At 51.4% G+C, this 13,904-nt stretch overlaps 1 protein-coding gene across 1 annotated transcript; it reads right to left on the bottom strand.

Annotated features, from left to right (window-relative positions):
• Window positions 1-1,719: 1,719 nt before the first annotated feature.
• ELFN2 (extracellular leucine rich repeat and fibronectin type III domain containing 2) lies at window positions 1,720-4,146 on the bottom strand (the record flags this gene model as incomplete). Its single annotated transcript, XM_084269275.1, has 1 exon — window positions 1,720-4,146. The coding sequence occupies one exon, from the start codon at window positions 4,144-4,146 to the stop codon at window positions 1,720-1,722; it is 2,427 nt and encodes an 808-aa protein (XP_084125401.1).
• Between the last annotated feature and the right edge of the window lie 9,758 nt (window positions 4,147-13,904).

Here is a 13,904-nt window from a genome sequence, read left to right as displayed (position 1 = left end):
CTCCCCTCTAGTTTTTGCACATCAGGCTCTGCCTACTGATGCTCATCACTTACAGAAGATGAAGTCATGTCACATGTGGCATAGAAACCAGCTCTTGTAGCTGGCAGTGCTCCCACCTGACAGGTAGTGGGCAGGTTCTCTGCAGGCAACATGTAAATACCTCCCAGAGAAGCTCCTACATCCTCATCCTTCTCCCAGGGCCCCCAAAAACACTGAGGCTTCTGAGGAGTGCCTCAAAAAGGAAATAGCCACTTAGGAAAGGCCAACACAGCACAGGCCCTCACCCTCATCCGGATAGAGGTGAACGATTGTCAAGAATTGGAGTGTGCAGCTCATGGAGAGGAGGCCCACTGTGCTGCATAAAAATGCACTCAGCAGACAGCACCCCTGCCTGACAAGAGAAATTTGTGGGAGGTGGTGCCAAGATTGTGCTTTGTTGGGCTGCTTAGAAATGGGATTAAGTGGAGAGGGCAGTAGGCTTATTTCCAGCTCTGTGGAAGATCTTCCACCCAAGGGACAGAGGTTAGGACAGAGCAAGTGAAACCAGGTTTTGACAAGGCATTAAAGGATCCCTATGAAATGTTTGTCACAACTAACTATGAGGAGGTGGAGGATTTACAGGGTGATGTGTTGCTCTGTCTCTCATTAGGGCCTCCAAGTATTCAAAGGTACACTGCCATCCAGAGCCTGGTATTCTCTTCTATCCCAGATGTGTATGGTGTGGAGGACCTCTGATCTGTGACACTCATGGGGAGATGGGAACTCTTTACACCTCTGAGACACCAGACCTTCCTGCCTTTTCCTCCACCACTCTTTGAAGACCTGACTTGCCATGTCAAAGAGCTCAATAGTACCCTCCCCCACTCTGAGCAGGCCTGGAGAATGCCCATCACTCCAGAATTGCTGGTGTTTATCAGCAACAACACAGCAGGAGACAGGCGGGAAGAGGAGCAAGGGCACAGAACCTGTTCTACACCAGGTCCTACCTCCCTTGGTCCTTCACAACTCGTCTCCTTCCTCTGAAGAGGATAGAGGTTCGTGAAGTATCTAGACAAAAAGTGCAAGCCTAGAGAGCCTTAACAGAAAAAGGGTAGGGAAGGTCAAAGGAAAAGAAGTGAGAGAACTTCTTCCAACAAATCCCATCTATCTTGGAAGGGGACAGAACAGAGAGAAAAGCCTCCACTGCCAAAGGAAATTAGGAGAAAATTAGTAACGGAAGATTTGGAAAAGCAGGTGTATCAGGTGGGCAGAGAAGCTTTCTAAATCAAAGTCCTCCCCTCCTACTCAAAAGAAAAATCAGCCCTCAACAGATCAGAAAGAGCAATAGTTCACAGCTGTTTCGTGCCCAGTGAGTGTCCATCCCTGCCCTTCCCCTGCTACCACTGCCACCCCCTCCCAAGCCATTCCCACCCACCCACAGTTGTTGTTACCACAGTGTCAGAGCAGGATGCTCCTCCCAACCATCTGCAGGCAGAACTATGGTCCCCGTAACACAGTAGAGACAATTCAGCGTGTGTGTGTGTGTCTGTGTGTCTGTGTGTGTGAGAGTTTGCTGTTGTTGTTGTAAACTTCAAGAAACGATTTTGTCAGTTTTGTATTTGTTGGGAGTATTTTGTTGTTGGTTTATTTTTCACAGTCAAGTGGCATATTTTTTTCAGGTTTGGGGTGGGGTGGGGGGGTCTTGTTTTGTATTGTTTCCTTGGTAAGAGCGAGGGAGAGTCACAGCTTCTGCTGAGCAGAGACTCCTTTCCAGTAATCCAGAATGTCATGCAGATCCTCATCCTTGGCAAACTGAACTTTCTTCCGCAGGGCATGCCCAGCTGCCATGTAAACCTCCTCCCTGTGGTGCTTCTTGTAAGGCCGGAATCGCTCCCAGATCTTGTGGGTGCTCTCTGATGAGTACTCAGGGCTGGAGGAGTAGCCCGAGAAGTAGTGTCTGGGGGAGAGCTGGGAGTACGTGGAGTCTCGCTTGGACCGGGAGAGTGGCTTGAGGAATGACACCCGCTGGCTCAAGGTATCAGCACTTTCCTCATAGTACAGGGCCGGGAAGGAGTGACGGTGCTCACTGCAGTGGTAGGAAGGCTTGACCTCCAAGTGGTGGATGGCGCCCGGGGACACCAAGGGAAGACGATCCAAAGGGCTGTTGAGTGGGCTGCTCTTCTCAATGTATTTGGAGTCAGACTTGCTGAGTGGTGGGTGGTCAGGCACATCCAAGCTGAAGACCTTGGCGCTCTTGATGGAGCCACTAGAGGAGACGCTGCAGGTCTTTCTGGCCACAGCAGCATCAGCACTGAGCTGGCGCTGCAAAGGGTGATGGGAGCTTTCTTTGTAGGGTGGGGAAAGAAAGCTGGGCCGCTCTAGCCCACCCGAGGAACTGGCTGGGATGGACTGGCACTCAAAGGCCATGTCTGAGTCAACCCCAGTCCCACCACCCAAGAAGGAAGCTGTGTCCAGCTTGAGGGCATCAATGCAGTTGTTTATGATTTGGTTGACCTTGTCTACCTCCTTGGCTATAGTAGAGATCTCAGCAGCTGAGCCTTGACCATTGTCAAGCTCCCTCAGGTCCTCATCCCTCTGGGTTCGCTCCAGCCCATCCCCACCACCAGTCCGCACCTCAATGTAGTTGCCTTTAGTAGTGACTTTAGGAGTCTCCATTCCAGCTTCCATTGACTTTGATGGGGGCAACTTCTCCCCAATCATGGAAGGGATGGAGGACATCCGAGAGACAGGAATGACTGGTGGCTCACCCAGTTTCTGGGAAGGATGGACCATGCTACTGGTATCAATATCTGATCCATAACGCATTTCTAGAATGGTCTTTTTGACATTGAGGGACTTCTGTTTCTCCTCCTGCATCCTCCGCTTCCGCAGACAGTAGTACACCACCCCCAGGACAATGACCATCCCAAAGAGGCAACCCAGGGTGGTCATGATATAGTGGGTGGTGGTGGAAGTACTGGAAATAGGGTCCTCTCTGCCTTTGCTACGGGTTGCAAAGGTCAAGCAAGTGTGGTTGTAGCGCCTGTTGTTGCGGATGGAGGCCACACAAAAAGTATAATCAGTGTGGGCCTTCAACTTGTTGACAGTGACATATTCCTTCTTGCTCTTCAGTGTTGCTATGTCAGAAACGTAGCTGTTGTTGTATTGGACCAGAACATACATTTTACTGTAGGGCATGGGGATGGTTACCATCAGGATGGCTGAGGTGATGGTGACATCATGAAGCTTGATGCTGGGACTGAATGAGGAGTCAGTGGTGGAGGAAGCTGGAGGCTTGACTGAGAGGAAGTCCCCAGGGCTGATGGCTGAGCCTTCATCCAGGTCTCGCTGGGAGTCAGGAGTATAAGGGGTGGGGTTGACCCTGGAGAGGGAGGGGATGGTGCCACCCCTGCACATGGACTGGAAGATGGTGATGGCATTGCGGTTGTGGTGAGGCCGAGGTACCAGGAGCGGGTACCCAGCGAACTCCCGTGGAGTCTCACACTGGAGCCGGTCATAGTTCTTGGTGACATTGTTGAAGAGTGCCAGCCAGTTAAGAAAGCTGTAGAGGCTACAGTCGCAGTTGAAGGGGTTGCCAGCCAGCTCGCACACCATCAGATTGCTCAAGCTGGTGAAAGTGTTGCCCTCCAGGCGACTGAGACGGTTAGATGACAGGTCAATGCTAATCAAGCTGGGGCACTCAGAGAAGGCAGTAGGGGTGACCAGCTCAATTAGGTTGTGCTGCACGAAGAGGAACTGGAGACGGGCCATGCCCCGCAACATGCCCTCTGTCAAGTTGGTGAGTTTGTTGTAGCCCAGCTGTAAAACCTGGAGGTTTGACTGGCCCATGAAAGCCCCATCCTCGATGTAGGAGATCTCGTTCTTGGTCAGGTTCAAATCGGTCAGGTTGCCGAAGCGGTTGAGGGAGGAGTACAGCACCACTTTGAGCTTATTTTCGTTCAGACGCAAGTCATGCACCGTGCTGTTGATATGCTGGGGAATGGTCTCATATGGGGGCTGGTTCTGGCTGCAGATGGCCAGCCACACGTAACCTTTGTCCCCCTCAATCAGCCAGCAGTCACCTCGCACGGTGCCAGGGGAAAACAAGCAGAGCAAGGCAGCTGCCCACAATCCCAGGCACATCATGGTCTGTAGTGGTGCCCTCATCAGGATAGAAAAAAAACCCCAAAATACCCCCAAACCTCAGGACCTCAGCAAAAGGAAACGAAGGGGCAGAGGGAAGAGAAAAGGGCAGTAACTGGTGTTTAGCAATGGAAGGGCATGGGCACCCCAGTCCTACTGGGTGCCTTCACCATTATTTCTTCTTGCCCTCTGGGTGAAGCCAGGAGCATGGAGCAGGGGGAATATGTGCAGTCTGCTTCCAACACAACAAAAGGTATGACTGTGGATGGTTGGTCTGGAAGGGAAGTACCTTGTGCTTCTTTTCTAAACAAAAATTCAGACCGAGGATAACGAATCTTCTGTGATGCTCACGAGCGACTTGCCCACCTTTTCCACTTTTCTCCCTCCCACCCACCCCCCACCCACACCGAACCCACCCCAAAACAAACCCAAGTCCTCCCCCCTCTAGTCTTCCCCCGCCCCTCCACGGCGGGATTTGGAAGAACAAGGCAGGGCTGCCTCCTCTGTCGCTCACGCTCCCTCGGTTCCTCCTCCTTCTCTTCCTTCTCTCCCAGGTTCCCTCTGAGAAGCTTCAGAGCTTCAGATCAAACATGTCGAAAACAAAAATACAGAGAGGGAAAGTGCAAGTGTGCACAAGTGAGATCCATCTGTCAACTGGAATCTGGAAAAGAAAGCACACGGGACACAAGAAGAGGCATCAGTTGGAGGGGTCTTTGAAATAAGAGTATAGACAGCAAGGTTTCATGAGACGAGGGAGATGGGGAAAGAAACTGCATCATGGGGAGTACAAGCAAGAGAGGAGCAGTACTGCCTGCTATGCTGATAAGCCTTTGAGAAGGGAACCCTCACGATGTGTAATCTCATATCAGGGATACGCGTAAGGGTACCCGGAATCCCTTAAGTAATGTGATCAGCCAGGGACCCGGGGGAAGGCTGTAGCGTGAGGGGCAGAAGGGGAAGGGGAGGGAGAGTCGGAAACATACGGCTGTTATTGCAGGCAGCTCAAGAACTACTCACGTAAACAAAGGCAAGCCCCAAGCACAGCCTCAGCTGCCTGAAAGTGATGTACACAATGCATGAAATGAGGAAATGCAGGCAAGCCTCCCCCCGAAAAAACCCCAAACAAAACATGTTTCTTCCTTCCTTGATGCAAGAGGGATAAATAATTCAAGCCACGTGTAACCATTTGTGCTCTAAATTTTTTTCCTGCCTCTTGATGCAGGGACAAGGCTGTTGAGGTGAGCCAGCCCGGCTTGAGCATGCTGCGGGGGGGAAGGTGGGCAGGGTGTAGGCAGTGTGTCAAATACCAGCCTCTAGTCCCTTACCCAGCAAGCCCAGCAGTCCTGAGCCAGAGCACATCACCCACCCACCCCCCACCAAAGAGAGGTGCACAGCTTCCACCTTCCTACTTTGCCACCTTTCCCTGGGGGCTATAAACACTCTCCCTTTGTGGGAAAGGACACCTTTCAGGAATCAGAGACAAAGTGACATTTGCTTCAGTGTCTTTCTGGGCTCTGGGTAAGCTCCTGGTCCTGACTGGGAAGGGCAGCCTGGAGCACCCTTCCCTCCCACTGCAGCTTCAACCCTTCTCCCACTGTGCTGAGACAGGAGCCCGGCAGGGGTGTCCTCAGGCAGCGCAGAGGAAATCATTTCATACAGCAGAGAAAAACATGTGGGCATTGCCCTTTTTTATATAAATTTTGAGGAGAAATAAAACAATAAAGAAAACAGAGAAAATTATTCTTTCTTACTGAAAAATAAGAATCTCCTCTTGCCCCTTTTATTTTTTGGGGAGGCTGCTCACTAAAGATACTGCCGAAGCTTTTGCTGCAAAAGCTGAACCAATTTCTAGCAGAGACACAAAGGGCAGAAATAAAATGAAGGAAGATAAATGGAGGAGGAGTGAACCCTTGAGGAACAAGGCTTACGTCTGCGGAGAAATCTGAGCTGATTTGGGTCTGTGGAATTACCAGGCCAGCTGGATTAAGGGATCAGAGATAGTGTCACAGAGAAACACTTAAATATTCAATAATCCAAAAAGTAAAGCCAAGATGGAGAAGGGGAGGGGGAGAAGAGCTAGACCAATGGAAAAAACAGAGGAAGCCTCAGTTCCCCACAGCCCATCATCTGAGGCCACCAAACTCATGTCATTTATGGTTGTCATATGATGGCCTCCAGCTGCTGCCTCATTTTTGCATCAGCCAGCACTGAAGCAGAAGGCAGAGGTTTTTACAGTCTGCTGCTTTGTTTCTCAGCTTTATAATCCAGTGAGAAATAATTTCCTGACACTGCCTACTCAGATGCATCAGATAGGAGGCACATCTGGCTCTCCAGTCCCCTGCTTTGTCCCACCTCTGGAAGAGCTGGCTCCATGCAGAGATACAGCCAATCCCCCTCACCATCTCTGTCCCTATATCTTCTTCTCTAACGCTTCTTCAATTTTCTCAGTGTCTTCCACTGAAGAAGAGTGGCAGATACTATCATACTTTTCATACACTGGTGCCCAAAGGATGTCCACCCTGGGAGAAGCTGAGGCTGCCCCTAAGCAAGCAGTGAAAAACTTAGCCCCACATTTCTCTAGCCAGCATCCTTCTAACCAGCATCTTCTCATTATGTCTTGGTCTTTCTCCTCTCACCAAAGACCCTGCACAATATCCAGTTCCATAGAACATCCCAGCCCCCTTGCTTTGACCCCTTCTAGTGATGCAAACTGCTCCAAATGCTGTGCTGAAGTCATCATTGTCTGCTGTAACTCATTTGTGATGCACAGAGAGAAACTGAGGCCAGGAACACATTCCTCTGCAGCAGTCCCACCAATTGCTGAGAGCCACCCCCATCCCACTGAAGGAGCTGTGGTCTGACAGCACAGAGAAGGCTTGGAAGAAGAGATTGCCTAGCAGTCTGGAAAGGAAAGCAGCGTCTGGGTTAGGGGGAGGATGGAAATGAAGGTGTTTTTTATCCCTGCTGTGTGTCAAAAAGAAGGTGACCATGCAGGGAAGACTTGCTTTGTGTTCACCTCCCACAATGGCTGTACAACCTTGTCTCACCCATGGGCCAAAGGAAGGGACAAACCATTCTTCAAGCCAGGCTTATTGGTTCCCTTGGGTCCCCAAGATGACTGTGTAGAAAAACCACACAAACTCTGTCAGTCTTCCCCTTCTCCTGTCCTCCCACTACTGCACTAGTTTTAAGGGCCCAGAGGGAAGTCTTAATTAGCCCTGCCCAGCCCAATGCAGGGCCTCTCCACCCCTGCCCATGGCGCAAGACCTCATTTCAGCTCAGCCCAGTGCCATCAGTCCCCGGTGCAGCAACATGGTAGGAGTGCTGGTCTCCATCTCCACTGCAACCCTGACCTGCCTTTTGGGGAGCAGCTGGTCCTCACTGTTCCCTGACACTGGTACTCACATGCAGGGAGAGGTCAGGGAAGGGGGTCAGCACCATGCCCTCCTTCAAATGTCCAGAGCCACATGAACATAAATCAGACAGCACTGGAGTCCAACAACACGAGGAAGCAATATTTTGTCCTTTCTGCTGCCCCAAAAGGTACTGTCAGTGGAGCTGGCTGCTTCCCTCCCTTGCTTCTCACATGATAGAGCAAGAAGACACAGAGATGGACGGTAGGCAGGAAGAACAGGGACAAGCATCTCCAGCCAAGAGGAGAGCTGAGGAAGGGGGGTGCATGAGTTTTGGTGAACCTGGTTTGGAGGGAAGCTGTGGTTACAGGTGAGGGAAAAAGTTGGGACATGGAATCTTTTTTATAAGTCAGGTGCAAGGTCACCACGCCCATGTGCTGGGCCCACCCAACTATAAGGTTCAACACTCCTTGGTGTAATCCAAGACGGCTCTTACAACATGCCCTTGGTTCTTGGCCATCCTCACGTATTCAAGAGCATCAAGGAACAGGGGTGGCACTGTGCCCATGAATGGCTGCACCCTCCTTGACTGGCACAAAGTCAATCCATCAGCTCCAAGCTCCCAAGGATTTCCCTCTGGTTTGTTCCCGACTAATGGGTGTCTCACTGTTACTGGCATTTCCTTGCACCAGAGCATTTGAAGAAAGCAAAAGGCCACAAAGTTGGTTCCCCTGTTCAGAAGAGAGAGCAGGGAGGGCAAAATGGAGGGAGGAGAGCCCCAAATCTGAGTCAGAAGCTGGAGGTCCTGGTAGCCACAGACAACTCTGACTCAGGGATCAAGGTGGCACAGAAGGTGACCTGGGTGTGTGGTCAGTAGTTAGATGGCCGGGTATGAGGGCAGGTTAAAAAACAGCTGCTGAAAGTGTGGACAGGCATGATACGAGGGACAGAGCCAAGCTAGGGGCTGAGGCAGTGGAAGGACCACAACTGCAAGAAGACACATGTTCTAGGGGGAATGGTGTGGAAAGGCAACCAAAAAAGACTTGTACCACAACAACTTGGGCCTGAAATCCTGACTTTGTCAACCTTGTCCTCCTGGGGCCCAGTGCACTGGAAAAGCCAGCACTTATTTCTACCATTGCTTAAACGGTGCTAAGAGCCTCCCATTTGAAATGCATGCATTAAAAACCTGCCAAGCGCTCTTGGCTCCTCTGGGGACACCCCGAAACCAGGCCAAAGCTCCTGCTGCTTTCTTATGCTTTGTGCTGCAGTTGGGCATCAGCCCTCTTCCCCGCTCAGTGCGCTGCCTGCTGCGGGCAGGCCTCGGGGCACAAACACCATCTCCAAGGGGCTTTGCCTCCCCCCTCTTGGCTTCAGCATCCTTCCAAGATTTCTCTAACTACTTTCCAAAAAAGGGGAGCTGCCTTTCTCAGGGGCACACGGTACTGGGTGTGGGTGCCTTACTTGAAGGGAGTCTCCACACCAGCTGGATAGTTTCTGTAATACACACTGGTCTGTTGGCACCCTTGCAGCTGCTTCAAATCAGCACCCAGGGATGGTTCTTGCTTTTGCCCCTGGCTATAGTGAAAGGATAGTGCCATGGGAGAAGCCTGTAGCAACAGTGTGCACTTACACAACAGAAAGCCCTTCCTTCTCAGCCTCACTGATGGTGCTCCCATCTATGCAGGAGTTACCATCAAGTCATGCAACAAAGAACCTGTGACTGTGCCCAGGGATGCTCCAAAAGCCATGAGAAGTTTAGGACTAAGAGAGGAGGGAGCAGGAAGTCTGATGACTTTGTGACATGGAAGACCATAGTGTGCATGTGTGTGTGAAAGAGACTGTCTTCTACTGCAGCCTCTCAGATGTCCACCATGGGTTGATTCACACAACACTCTTTCCTTTAATGGGGCTCTGTGAAAGTTTCTTCCTTGCTTTCTCTCTCTGTCATTTATCCCCCTATTTTTATGAAATACATACATTTTATAGATCTCTGAGGTCCACCCTAAAGTTACATTTGTTTGAAATTGGCCTTGTAGCTTCAAAATTCTACAGGACAGAGGAGTTGGCTTAGGCAGAAACATTTTTAAAAATCCACCAAAAAAAACCCCTAAAAAACCCCACCAACTGACCAAAAAACCCAAACACCCCTCCACCCCACCCCCCTACCCCCCCCCGCCCCCCCCCAACCAAAACTGTAGAACCACCCTAGAAACTCATGCAACAAAAGATGTTTACAAGTTGCTGAGCAGACAGAGCCTTCATCCCTTATAGGGACTGAACTGGTATCAACAGGCCCTACTGAAGGGTGGCCACTCAACATTAGAGGTTCTGAGAGTTTTGGCAGAGTACTGTGAGAAGAGAAACCTCCTGGCTCAGCTCTGAGCAGGTTCATTTCACCTGTGCTGGCTAGGAGAGGAAATCATCTCTCTGAAAGCGCGGCTGGCCCTGCCATGTGTCAGGAGGAAGCTCACAGCTCCCAAACTCCAGCTGTCCCTGACATGAGGAAGCCCAAAGCAATAGGATCCCAGGAGGACACTGAAGTGAGAAAGCCCACAAACCCACACAGCACCTCTGCTGCTTCTCAAAGGACACTGCTTTGAGGAAGCTCGCATCACTCCAAGTCCAGCCAGCAGCAATGGGGCCCTGCACAGAGAAAGGGCAGAGGGCTGAGGTACAGGCTACAGGACTGCCCCGAGGACATGTTGCTCTGCAGTTTTGCCCTTTGGCCAGTTTGGGGCATGGGGAGAGCTCAGGCAGTAACCTGAAGTTACCATCTGCCATACCCGTGCACCCAGGCATGAGCAAATGCACGGCCACTGACCCCAAACCTTTGCTGGGCCAAACAGCTTAAAGACCAACCGTGAAAAACCCCAACACGATGCTGTACATAAACCCGCTGCTCTCCCATCGCGCCTCCCCAGCAGCGATTAGATGCCTAATTTGTTAGGCAGCAAGAAAGAGAGAATAGGAAAGCTCAGGGGAGAAAAATGAAGCAGCTCAGAAGCATGAAAGAAAAGAGAGAGCTTTAGAAGCATAAATCTTATTTTAGAGTGATAAATACTGGCAGAAAGGTCTTTCATATGCCAGTGGTTCCCTGGCAGGCCAGAGAGCCACCTTTGTTTTCCAAAGTGAAATGGTTACCTTTTATATTAATATGATTATTGAAGATTAAGGGGGATTTGCATCAAGCCAGCTCCACCCAGACCGCCCGTGGTGGCAGCCCACAGGAGTGTGTTCATGGGGGTATGCTCAAGGAACAGCCTTCTCCAAGTAGAAGAGGATGTCAAGAGATTACAGGTTCCATAAAAAACTTTATCATCAGCAGCAATAAAGCTGCCTTCATGGCTCTCCCTCCAGGGGAGAGGGGGGGGCTGGGAAACATCACTCCCCTTGGTGTCATCCCATGAGCCCAGACATGAGGCAGTGGAAAGGCTCAGAAATAATTCCTGTGGCAATGGGGAGGGAGTGTGGGCTCTGCTCTCTGTAGGGACTTGCCATGGGGAGCGCAACAGCAAGACTGGCTCTGCCTGGGCACGTGCATGGGTGTGAGTCACTGGAGAAAAAGGGGGGGCAGTGTTGGCTCTGGGGGTGCGAGGCGGAGGGGGGGCTCTATGTGGAGGAGTTGCTGTAGGTGATGGGGTGGATGTATGGGCTGAGTGTGTATGAGACTTCATCATCCTGTGAAGCAGAGAAGGAGTCCTGACTCCTGGGGGGAAGAACTGCCATGGGAAACAGGCAAAGTGCCGGCTCTGTGTGTGTGCATGTGTGTTTGCATGAAGCAGTCACTGTGGGGAAAGGGGTGGGAGTGTTGGCTGTGTGTGAGGCGCCGTAGGGAATGGGGTGGGAGCGTGGGCTGCATGTGGGTGTGCATGGATCACGGGAGACAACCATGGTTGTGCAAGCATATGCATGGGAGAAGGCCTTAGGAAAAGGGTTGGGAGCATTGCTTCTGTGTGACCCCTGCCATGAATCACTGTAGGGAGCAGGGTGTGAGGGCTGGCTCTGTGCATGTGAGTGTGGGAGGAAGCTGCTGAAGGGGACAAAGACCTCTGCTCTTTGCAAGCTGTTGGGGGGGAAGAGGACTGGAGCAACAGCTCGGCGTGAGAGTGCATGTGAGCTGCTGCAGGTCACAAGGGGGTTCTGGGTACACGGGTGGGAGTCACTGCAGGGAGCAGGGTGGGAGCACGGGCTCTGTTTGTATGGGGGGCATTGCTGCAGAATGTCCTGCATGAGGCCAGGAGAAAGTCTTGGGCCATACATGATATCACTATGAAGACCCCCATCGGGGTCACTGTGATGCCTCTGCCATCCTGTGCTGGGCATGCTGCCCTATTTCATGCAACAGCAGCTCCTGGCTGTCACCAAGCTGGCTGTGAACAGCAGGTCTGCAAGCTATCTGAGAGATGCCCTCACACAAACCAAGCATAGCTCCAGTATTTCTGGATGCTAAATACATCTCCAGCAACCCAGCAGGACCAGTTTGGAGTGCCTCCAAACATGCTTCCCTGCAGGTGGGGCAGGGAAGGGACATGGAGTGGGTTAGTCCTTGCATTAGAGCTTACTACTGTCTCTTGCTGGGTGGAACTCAGAGCCTAAGGAATCCCTTCACAAGGTGTACAGGCAGCCAGTCGTCCTGTGGAGGATACCTCCAGGCACGTAGATTCCCATGGGGCACAACATCCTTTAACATGCTCTCAGCTTCCAGCCAGCCTTCTCCTGGACAGCTGTCTGAAAGAGGTTCCCTCACTGGCAGCAAGACCTCTCTCCATGTAGGATAAGTAGCCACCCCTATACAACTCCAGCAAGAAAACTCCAGAGGTCAAGCCACCAGTTCAGTGAGGGAAGAGGTTGCCCTTCCATGCATGGCCTTCCCAGCCAGGGTGTCTCTGACAGTCATGTGTCATTACCCCAAGTCATTAGCCTGGAAGATGTCAAAAGATGGGCAGCCCCTGTGCTCAGGTTTCCTGCAAATGGAGAGTCAACTAGAAGCAGAAACTGTTACAGATAGTGGCTCAAACACAGCAGATGCACTCTGGATCTAGTGTAGCAGCAAAGGAAAGGTATGGGGAGCATGGAGAAACTGTTTCATATGACCCAAGAGTGAAACACTGTGGTAGGGTGGGCTACAGCCCCTCAGAGCTATTCCTCTGGTCTATGAACCCATGGATTCAGCAAGAGGAGCAGCCCCACACTGGACAGGACATTAGGTTTCCACATGGCTGCTTCCACCTTCCTTCCATCCTCCACCCCCAGGCAATGGCACAGCTCAGCCCCGCTGGGGAGGGACCCTCCTCCTGGCCAGCTCGCCCACCTATATTTCAAGCTAGCATCTGACATGCATTTTGACACAGCCGTGCCTCCCCTCTCTTTTCCCCACTACCTTGCCTTGTTTAGAGCCTGTTTTTTTCTTCCATTGCCAAAACACAATGACTGTTATAATTAACAGATTATCTCAGTGCGACAGCTGCAGTCCTTTGAAAATTAGGTTGAATAACAGGATCCTGCCGTATGGTAATTTCTTTTCATCTCTCAAATATTTTCTCTCTCACACACTCATTTCTACCCATTTCTTTTTTTTTTTTCTTTCTTTTCTCTCTCCCCTCTCCTACCTTCACCAGCTCCCTGGCCTCACGAGTGATATGTTTGGGGTGAGACAGGCTGTCAGGCTCTCTCTACCTTCATCAGCTGTTTTCATTCCTCTTCTTTTACTGCTACCCCTCAGAGAGAGGCAGTGTTTGCAAGTAGGATCATAAACATGTCAGGAAAAAAATGTGCTTTGCTTTGGCCCACCAGAAGCCACGGTGAGAGGCTCCTGTCTGAAGCCCCACTGGCTCAGAAAGGCAGCCAGGGAATTGCATGGGCAGCGGAGATAGAGCGGATGCAGTAGCCTGAACCGCTGCCTGCAACTTTCTCACGGGGACACGAGAGCCAAGAGCAACGGTGTGGCTGAGTGGTTAGTACTGAGCTAGCCAGGGTGCTCTACCCACCCACCTCCCCGTCCGCCTTCTTGCTGACTCAGTACCTGCCCCTGACTCACCACTTGCTCACTGAATGGGGACTGGCAGTACTTATACGGCATCCTTCCCTCTCACTAAGGCAATAGCTCTGCCACTTACCACCCCCTCTCCCCATTATCCACCTACATCTGTCTCTCTACCAACTCAATCAACCCAAGCCAGCCAAAAAAGCAGCTTGCTGGAAAATTCAAGGTTTCAAAACCAAAATAAGAACTGATGCTGCTCCCAGCTGGACCCAAACTAAAGGCTCTGGAAATCTCCTCCAGGACTGGAGATCCCCTGGCTCCTGCTGCAGACTAGACTGATCCATTCACTGGAATGCCTGGACTCTCCGGCCCCTGCTTGGGCAGATGTAGTAGTACACAGTGTTTCAGGCTGCAAAAATGACCAGCCAGACAAGTGGAATGGG

Source organism: Gallinula chloropus (assembly GCF_964237585.1).
Source record: "Gallinula chloropus genome assembly, chromosome: 1".
NCBI lineage: Eukaryota > Metazoa > Chordata > Aves > Gruiformes > Rallidae > Gallinula > Gallinula chloropus.
This window is presented reverse-complemented; position numbering and strand designations above follow the sequence as displayed.